This window comes from Alexandromys fortis, unplaced genomic scaffold (genome assembly GCF_014885135.2).
Source record: "Alexandromys fortis isolate MF-2015 unplaced genomic scaffold, M_Fortis_MF-2015_v1.1 scaffold_9, whole genome shotgun sequence".
In the NCBI taxonomy this organism is placed as follows: Eukaryota; Metazoa; Chordata; class Mammalia; order Rodentia; family Cricetidae; genus Alexandromys; species Alexandromys fortis.
The window spans coordinates 2,100,210-2,110,664 of NW_026067892.1; the positions used below are offsets into that span (position 1 = coordinate 2,100,210).

The 10,455-nt window shown below is 45.2% G+C and overlaps 1 protein-coding gene across 1 annotated transcript in view; it reads right to left on the minus strand.

The window, feature by feature from the left end:
- The window catches only part of Slc26a8 (solute carrier family 26 member 8), a 59,115-nt gene that overhangs the window by 37,567 nt on the left and 11,093 nt on the right, over positions 1–10,455 (minus strand). Inside the window, exon 3 of the mRNA XM_050141897.1 lies at positions 3,871–4,010. Within this exon, the coding sequence (XP_049997854.1) occupies positions 3,871–4,010 (140 nt within the window). The remainder of the gene's footprint in view (positions 1–3,870; positions 4,011–10,455) is intronic.

Consider the following 10,455-nt stretch of genomic DNA (forward strand, 5'->3'; position numbering starts at 1 on the left):
ACACACACACACACACACACACACACACACACACACATAAATGAAGTAATAAGAGAAAAAAGGCGAGCCTGGGAATCCTCCAGGACCAAAGATAGAGCTGGAGAATAAGGCAGAAGTCACACAAAAGTCACTTGATTTTGGCTTGTCAGATGCAGTCTGTCTTCTATATGGTAACCACCCCAGTGTCTTTTCTTAGTATTCCTATTCAAGGCTTCAAAAACACTTATTTATGGCTGTCTGGGTGTGCTGCTGCAGCACTGGGGAGGCACAGGTAGACAGATCTCTGAGTTCAAGGCCAACCTGGTCTATATAGTGAGTTCCTAGTGAGAGACCTTGTCCAAAACAACACCAAACCACCAAAACGCTTATTTATTATTATGTGGTGTGTGAGTGTGCACACATCTGTACCACAATGTGTTTGTATGTGTGTGTATGTGTGTGTGAGAGAAAGGGTGTGTGAGAAAGAGTGTGCATGTGTGTGTGTGTGCGTGCGTGTAGGTCAGAGGACAACTTCATGGAGTTGGTTCTCTCCTTCAGGTTCTGAGGGTTGAACTCAGGTCATCAGGCTTGTGACCTCAGGCAGTAAGCAATCTACTAGCTGAGCTATCTCCCCAGTCCCAGCCTGTCGTGGGAGATTATTTTAATATCGTGGGCAAAGATGTGCTACATTTGTTTGTGCTTATTTGTGTAACTATGTGAAGATGTGCTGCTGTTTCACCTTGCCTGCCTAAGGAACCTGATTGGTCTAATAAAAAGCTAAATGCTAATAGCTAGGCAGGAGAGGGATAGGGGAGGCGTAGGAGGAGAAATCTAAGCTCAAGAGAGAAGATGGAGGTGAGAATGAGAGAGAAAGAGAGGGACAGGCCCAGGGCCAGAAGCCAGGCAGCTGCCAGCCAACCAGCTAGACATGAGATGCAGTGAAAGTAGGACAGAAAAGAAGAAGGAAGGACGGGAGGAAGGAAGGGAGGGAGGAAGGAAGGGAGGGAGGAAGGAAAGGAGGAAGGAAGGAAGGAAGGAAGGAAGGAAGGGAAGGAGGAAGGAAAGAAGGAAGGAAGGGAAGGAAGGAAGGAAGGAAGGGAAGGAAGGAAGGAAAGAAAGAAAGAAAGGGAGGGAGGAAACGAAGGGCGGATGGAAGAAAAGAAAAGGGAAAAGGGGGCTGGCAAGATGGCTCAGTAGTTAAGAGCACTGGCTGCCTTTCCAGAAGACCCGGGTTCAAACATTCCCAGCGCCCACATGGCAGCTCACAACTGTCTGTAACTCAGTTCCAGGAAATTTGACACCTTCACACCAATAAAATAAAATAAAAAAGAAAGGAAGGAAGGAAGGTAAAAGCCCCATGGCAAAATGTGGATAAAGAGAAAGAGATGAAACAAGAGCTCAGCAAAAGCTGAGCATTCAGAACTGATGCCTCCATGTCATCAGTTCTGCTACGTGTGTCACCAATTTTATCCTTTTTTTGGAGGGGGGATATTTGGAGACAGGGTTTTTCTGTTCTGGAACTTGCTCTGTAACCAAGCTGGCCTTGAACTCAGAGATCTACCTGTCTCTGCCTGTCAAGTGCTGGGATTGAAGATGTGTACTACCACCGCCCAGCCCCAATTTCTTTCTTAATCAACCTCTATGCATTGCAAAAAGTAGAAGCTATGCTTAAATTAGCTTATACTAACTAGTAAATTCATTATGAGGACACGAAGGACAGTCAAACTTCATGAGAAACTAGAACCAAAAGGCCATTTTCCTGCTCTTGTCTTCAGGATTTCATAATACTCTGCCTCTGGTCCCAGGATGGGCCTAAACTAGGGGTGTATTCTTGTATATATCTCCTGGTCCGCAGACAAACAAATTCTTCAAGATTTTACGTATGTTTCATGAAAACTTCTGAGGCATATTTACTGAGCATATATTGGCAAACTTTGCTAGGTGGATACGGTCAGTAAAGACTTGGGGGGCCCGGGCTAGGCGTAGTCATTGAGCACCCTAGTGTGCACAGGGCCCTAAGTCAACCTCCAGCATGATCACGTGGGAACTATGACTAGTGGGAGCCAATGGTAAGGAAACCCAGCCTCTTCACAGTGATCATCACATCTGGTCTTCGGAGATGGAATAACAGTAGAACATCAGTGCTACCAGAAGTATTGGCATGGTAAAAAATGAGCCCTGTTGCTGGGCGGTGGTGGCGCACGCCTTCACACCTTTAATCCCAGCACTCGGGAGGCAGAGGCAGGCGGATCTCTGGGAGTTCGAGGCCAGCCTGGTCTACAAGAGCTAGTTCCGGGATGGGCACCAAAGCTACAGAGAAACCCTGTTTTGAAAAACCAAAATAATAATAATAATAATAATGAGCCCTGTTAGCATGCTCCATCTGCAGGGAGCCTGGGGATGCCCTGGTTGGGGGCTTCTCTGAACACAGGGACTCCTCAGACTTGGTTTGTCACTCACTTTTGGGGGTTCTAGAAACGACACTTCAGGGACTGTTAAGACAGTGGCTGGCTCCAGGAGCCCAGTGTCCAGCAACAGAGGAACAGATAAAGAAACTGTGGAGTAGTTAACAGGGGAGTCCCCAACCATCGAGAGTGAAGTTGTGTCATCTGCAGGAAAATGGAGGCCATCAGAGGAAGTGAACTATTTGTGTCTCAGAAACATCACATGTGGTTCCTAGGTCTTATATAGACACAAGAAATCACGACTGTACATATAACATGTAAGTACAGTAAAACCGTCTAGGAGAACAGGGGAGTAAGAGGCAAAAAGAGAGGAGGATGAGGAGATGTGTGGTCATGTTCAATGCATACTATATACTTAAATCAAAGGTCTGATATATACAAAATACACAATGAAAAAAAGAGAAAATGGAAATTTCTTTAAACACATAGCTAACAAAAAACAGTTGTGGAACCCTTAATAAATTCAACGTATTCTCTCTCTCTCTGTCTCTCTCTCTCTCTCTCTCTCTCTCTCTTTCTCTCTCTCTGCTAAAAAAAAAAGGTTAAAAAAAAGGGTGTGTGTGTGATGGCTCAGGGCATAAAAGACCTGAATTTGATTTCTGGGACCCATGTCATGGTGGAAGGTGAGAACAGACCGCCCTTAAGCCATTCCCTGACCTCTACATACACACAATAAATAAATAAATGTTAAGAAAGTAAAAAAAAAAAAAACCTTGTTGTAGTGGCGCATGCCAGTAGGATTTGCTGAAGGAGGCAGAGGCAGGAGGATCACGAGTTCGAGGCCAGCCTGGGCTACACATAAAAAAAAAAAAAAGAAAGTAAGAAAAATAGTTGTGCCTGGTAGCGCAGCCCTTTAACTCCAGCACTAAGGAGACAGAAGCAGGCAGATCTCTGTGAGACAGAGGCCAGTCTCCATCATGAAACTGTCACAAAAATAAACAGATAAAAGAGTTACTGATTCCTATTTGGAGTCGAGATTTTGTTTGTTTCTCGATAAATTCTCAAGTAGGAGTATCCCCACCTTTTGGTGCTGGGGCTGCAGGTGTGCTCTACTGCTCCTGGGTGGAAAGGAGCTTTCTACAGCCCGGTGAGACCTTGGGGTCTCTCATCTAGCAGCTGTGGTGTGTCCCCTGCTAGAGAGACAGGTGCCCTGTTCCCTAGGCCCATCTTTTCCTAAGGAAAATTAACACCTGCTGAGATCTGCTGTCATCACGAGTGGGAACCCCCCCCAGGCAGAAAATGACCAGGAGTGGGAACTGCGAATTCTGTGGGAAGTGTTCATGGGTCTCAATTCAATCACATCTTCTGGAAGCACCTGGAGGGGTAGAGACCTGGGGATTACAGGGAGAACTGACGACAGTGAGAACGCCACTCCGTTGAGGTCTAGGAGATCAGCTTTGGTAGGGCGGCTTTGGAGTGCCCTTACCTTGGGGAACTTGAATAAGACCAACACTGAAACCAGCGAGTAAGTCTCCAAGAAGCCAGTCCTTGAATCGATACAAACACATCCACTCTAGGAAGGGAAAGACCGTCAGCATGCATCGTAGGAACTTGTGCCATGAGCAGCTGGGGAAAGAAGAACAGAGACTCAATTAGGTTCTCCGGAGAGAATCCCCTGGCCAAGTAAAGACACAGGATGCAACCCTCATTCCCTTATAGTGCAGTTTCTCATCCGCACGGCTGACATTTTAACATATTGGACCAAAATATTCTTTGTTGTGAGACTGATTGTCCTATGTGTTTCAGGATGTTTAGCATCCCTGGCTTCTGTCACTAGATGTCAGTAGTCTCTCCTCCCCTGGCTTAGAGAACCAAGATATTGAGAAATACCCCCAGAGGACAAAACTACCAGCAAGAACCTGCAAGGTTGTAAGAACTGAGATTCACATGTCCAGTATAGAGCCAGTTTTGTGTTTTTATTGACTGTTTAGAGAGAGTCAAACTTCAAACTTACCTATTTCTTCTTTGTTTTTTCCCCTTTTTTCGGGGGGGGGGGTTGTTTTTTGAGACAGGGTTTCTCTGTGTAGCTTTGGCTGCCCTGGAACTCACTGTAGACCAGACTGGCCTCGAACTCACAGAGAGTTCTGCCTCTGCCTCCTGAGTGCTGGGATTAAAGACTTCTAGTGGAGAAGGAACTTGTATCACTGTCTCTTCATAATAACAGTGTTTGGGGGGCTGGAGAGATGGCTCAGTGGTCAAGGACACTTGTTGCTTTTCCAGAGGACCTGGGTTAAGTTCCCAGCACCCACGTCATTGTCCATAATCATCTGTAACTCCAGTCTTAGGGGATCTAATCCCTCTTCTGGCCTCTGTTGGCACTGCACACACACGGTGCACCCACATACATGCAGGCCAAACACCCATATACATTAAAAAGACAAAACAAACCATTTTGTTGTTGTTATGAAATTGATGGGTGGTAGAGATAGTTAACGCTTTAGTTTTCATGTTTTTGTTGTTGTTTTTGATGTTGTTGGTTTTTCAAGACAGGGTTTCTCTGTGTAACCCTGGCTGTCCTGGAACAAGCTCTGTAGACCAGACTGACCTCAAACTCAGAGATCCACCTGCCTCTGTCTCCCGAGTGCTGAAATTAAAGGTGTGCGCCACCACCACTTGGCAGTTTTCATGTTCATTTACATGTATGTATGTATGTATGTATGTATGTAAGTAAGCATGTTAAGTATGCGTGTATGTATGTATGAATGGATGGATGGATGGATGGATGTGGGTATATGTATGTGGAGATCAGAGGACAACTTTTAGGAGTCAGTTCTCTCCTTCTACCACGTGAGTCCCTAGCATTGAACTCTGGGAGGTTGTACATGGCAGGCTAGGCAAGCGCTCTACTTGGTAGCAGGTGCCTTCACTCTTGAAGCCATCCTTCTGTGGTTAACACCATCATATTATTCTCTCACAGGAAAATCTAACCAAACATTAACTGTCAGGATTTGCCTGGGACATCTAGACAGTTACGGAAATGGAGTTTTGTACTTGAAGAGTTAGCCCTTTAAAGAAAAGCCTGTGTATTTTAAAGGCTATATTATCTGTGGGTCTCAACAGGAGCAGTTCTGCTCCCCAGGAGGCATGTGAACTGTGTCTGGAGATCCTTAGGACTGGCATCCAGTCGTAGGAGCCAGGAATACAGATAAATAGTCTACAAACGGCAGGACATTTCTCTACCAGAAAGAAATCGGGGAGTGGGGGACTGGGGATGCGGCTCAGCTGGCAGAGAGCTTGCCTAGCATGCGTGGAGCCCTGAGCTGTCTCCAGCACCACACAGACCAGCTGTGGTATGTGTGTTAGATGCCTGTAATCTCAATAATCATGAGGTGGAGGCAGAAGACTAAGTTCAAGATCATCTTTGGGTTCACGGTGACTTTGACACTAACCTGGATGACATAACCTGTTGGGAGGAAGGAAGGAAGGAAGGAAGGAAGGAAGGAAGGAAGGAAGGAAGGAAGGAAGGAAAGAAGGAGCATTGTCAGGCATGATGGCACACTTTAATTCTAGCACTCTGCAGACAGAGGCTGGGAGATCTCTGTGAGTTCAAAGCCAGACTGGTCTACAAAGGGAGTACCAGGCAGAGCCACACAGTAAGAGCCTGTCTCAAAACACCAACCAACCAACCAACCAACCAACCAACCAACCAACCAATAAAAAAACACAGCACCACCACTATCACCAAAACAGAAACAAATTCATACTCCAGAATGTTAGCGTGAAAAGCTGAGTCCAGTGGCACGTAGCTGCAGTCCCAGCTGCTGTGGAGGCTGAGGCAGGAGGGTCACCGGAGCCCAGGAACCAGCCTGGACAGCATAATGACACCCTAACTCGAAACAAAAGTAAAATGTCAGTGTTGCGGAGACCGAGTAACCCTACCGCAGCTTGAGGTCATCTAGAGCAGTGGTTCTCAAGCTTTCTAATGCTGCGACCCTTTAATACAGCTCCTCATGCTGTGGTGACCGCCCAACCCTAAAATTATTTTCATTGTTACTTCATAATTGTAATTTTGCAATTGTTATTTGTATTGTAGATATCTGTGTTTTTCGATGGTCTTAGGTAACCCCTGTGAAAGGGTCATTTGACCCCCAAAGGTATTACAGCCCACAGGTTTAAAACCACCTCTGTAGAGGAAGGTAACAAACTATTGGGGAGTAAAACCAGTTTGACTTTAAACTGCCTTTTGCCATTTACACTTTGGCATGGACTGGCGGTAGACTAGATGGTTTTCCTCATGTACATGTTGGACTAGATAAAAGATTTAACTATGACAACAAATATAAGTTTACCATGTGGAACACTAAAGTGTGCACTCAGAAAAGAGGCAATTTCACGTGTTTAAACATTTTTAGATTTATTTTATGTATATGAGTGTTTTGCCTGTATGTCTGTGTACCATGTGCATGCAGTGTTCAAGGAGGTCAAAAGAGGGCGCTAGATCCCCTGAAACTGGAATTGCGGATGGTTAGGAACCACCAAGTGGTTGATGGCAATTGAACTTGGGTCCTCTGCAAGAGTAACAAATGCTCTTAACTGCTGAGCCATCGTCTGCCCAGCCCTGATCCCATGTATTTTGTCTTGCATGACCATAAACATCTTTAAAGTAGATGAGGCCAGATAAGTAGGAATGGTTTCCCCAAAGTCAGTGTCACAAACATGAGCAGAGTTGGGGGCAGAAAGCCACGTCTCCTGACACCGAGCTCAGTGTTCTACTCTCTACAGACTCAGAACCCCCTGCTGACAGATGCTCCTCCGACCTGCTCCAGGTTCTGGAGGAAGGTTGAGCTGCTATTTCCATGTGGGTCGCTGGGTTCGAGGTAGGTGTACAATCATAATCAGACAGAGTGATCTTGGTGTGCATGGAAACCCAGAACATGGTGCTGAGACAACCTATGCCACCACCTGGCGCAGTGTTCCCTCTCAGACACGTGCATCTGGCTGAAGACCACTAACCCTGTAGAGTCGGCATCGGGGAAAACTGAAGTGGGCATGGAATCAAGATGGTCTGAGAGACACAGAGCCAAGAAGGGAGATGGCTCAAAGAACAAAAGGAGCTGATGGGGGAGATGGAAGGCATTTAGAGAGAAAGTCTGATTAAGTGAGAAATGTGAGCTCGGGGCGTGGCACAGTATGAAGACCTGAATCTGAGTTCCCAGGGCCAGGGTGAAAACCAGACCTGTAGTTTAAGAGCTTGTAATCTCAATGACCCTGCAGGGAGATGCGGAGTGGAGACAGGATCCTCAGAAGCTGAACAGTCAGCCAGTCTGGCGTGCGCGGCAGAAAACAACAAAGCCCTAGCACTTGGGAAGTAGAGAATCAGAAGATCAGTGGTTCAAGGTCGTCCTTGGCTACATAGTAAATTCGAGGGAGGCCTGAGCTGTCTGCGACCAAGCGAAAGAGCGAGGAGTGCAGGAGCTGGTAAGACAGCACAGCGCATTTTGACGTGAAAGGGGCAGAGGTAGTTGCTAATCAAGAGAAAGAAAATGAGGGAAGAGATAAGATGTGTTTCTGCAGAAAGGAAGAGATGGACTTGATAGATTTTGTTTACTAAAAATGTTCCTCAAGACCAGAAAACCAAAACCACTTACATAGTATTTACTATTTTTTAGACATAAAAAAAAAAAGCCAAACACCACCACCACTATATCCTTTAAATCCTCCTTATAGAGCCGAAGCAGGTGCCATCATCAGCCCCACTATACAGAGGAGAGGCGGCACGGGAAGGGGGGGCTAGATAAGTTACCAACAGTCACACAGCTGGGCATCCTGAGATCAGAGCCATGCTTTCAGTGCCCTGCTGGCCTAGATTTCTGGTTAAAATTCAGAAGAGGCCAGAACTGTGTTTTAGAAGTGGGAATATGAAGAGAAGAGAAAGAAAAATGTGAGCAATAAAAGAAAAGATTTTAAAAATAGAAGCTGAGACTCAGAACATCTATAAAAGCCCACGGGAGAGGCTGGAAATACGGCTCAAAAGTTAAGAGGTTAAGAACTCTTGCAGAGGACCAGAGTTCAGATCCTTGTCAGGAGCTAGTTCCAGGACAGGCTCCAAAACCACAGAGAAACCCAGTCTCGAAAAACAAAAAAAAAAAAAAAAAAAAAAAAAAAAAAAAAAAAAAAAGAAAAAAAAAAAAAAAAAAAAAAAAAAAAAGAAAAGAAAAAAAACCCCAGATCCTTGTCAGGTGGCCCACAATTGCCTGTAGCTCCAACGCCAGGGGATCTAACGCGCTCTCCTGACCCTCATGGACACCTGCACACACATGGCATCCATGTATACAGATACATACATATAAATAAAATACACACACACAGAGCATGCAACTCTTTTTGGAGACAGTGTCTCATGATGTAGTCCTGGTTGGTCTGGAAATCTGTGTAGAACAGGTTGGCCTCTTTGCCTGCTGAGTGCTAGGCTTAAAGGCATGTACTACCACACCCAGACCTTAAATTAAAAATAAAATAAAGTAAAATAAAAAGGCCCACAGGAAGCTGACTCAGTCTAGGTGGAATGGTGGAGCAAGCAGAGGCCAGATAAGTTGATAGCCTTAGTAATAATTGTTTACAAGGGTAAAGTTATAAAAAGCAATCGTTTTGTCTCTTTGCTTGCTGGGATTCTGGGGGTTGAACCCGGGGCCTTCCACCTGCCCTGGTGAGAAATGTCCCCGTTGACACAAGTTCCCTTCTGCTGCCCGAGGTGGAGGAAGTTGGGGTTGTGACACGGAAGCAGAGAGAGGACATCCAACTGCAGCTTGCACAAGGCAGGATATGAATAGAGGGAGTGGAGCATCAGAAGCAGAGGTGCTGCGGACTTTGCTACCAGCAACTGCAGCCCAGATTGTGATAGGAGAGCAGGGGATTAGGGGCAGATAAGGCCGGATGTGGGGAGGGCAACTGGAGCTGCGAGAGTTACCCTCTGTCATGAAGCAGCTCAGACAGGATTCTCAACCTCGGTTAGTAGACCCTGGGGGTCTCAGGCAGAATTGGAGGTGAATGTGAATTTGGGGCTAAAAGAGTCATTATTTCCACTAACTTCAGGACTAAATTTCATATTTCCTTCCATTATGTTTTGTGTGTTTGTTTTGAGACTGCTTGCTCTGTAGCTATTGTAGGCATTGTATATGTAATTTAGGTGACCTCAGACCTAATCCTTTCACCTCACGCTCCCTGGGGTGACAGGCTCCTTCAATTAGGAATATTGATTCTAAACTGAAGCAGAAGCCCAGAACTGACTGCGGTAACCAGAGCATTACTGTTGCCATAGGTACCCTTTTCTTGTGATAAATATCTTCACATCTTATTTACATTCCTTACTTCCTTGAAACTATGGTTTTCACTATGTAGTTACTAGGCACATGCACACAAACACACACATACACACACATATATGGACTAAAGGCAGGGATTAAAGGTGTGCGCCACCGCCGTCTGGCTCACTAGATTTTAATACAACTGTTTTACCTTATAATTTTATCTACTTTATATGTTAATAAGTTATTAGACAGAGAGATGACTTAATCAGTTAGGAGTCTGTGCTACTCTTGCAGAGGACCTGAGCTCAGCTCCCAGAATCCACATCAGTGGTTCATGGCCATATGTAACTCTGGTTCCAGGAGATTTGATACCTCTCCCCTCTGCAGGCCCACGTACATACACACATAATTAAGAATGAAAAACAAACAAACAAAAACAGAAAAAAAATGTCACAAGCCTTTAATCCCAGCACTTGGGAGGCAGAAGCAAGAGGATCTTTGTGAGTTTGAGGCCAGACTGGTCTACAGTGAAAATTCCAAAATAGCCGAGACTGTTATGCGGAGAAATCCTGTCTTGAAAAAACAAATAAATTCGAGACCAGCCTAGTCTACAGAGCTAGTGCCAGGACAGGCTCCAAAGCCACAGAGAAACCCTGTCTCGAAAAACCAAAAAAAAAAAAAAAAAAAAAAAAAAAATTAAAACATACCAGAAAAAAGAAATAAAATGGAAACCGTAGTTAAAAGTCTCCCATAAACATAGCAAG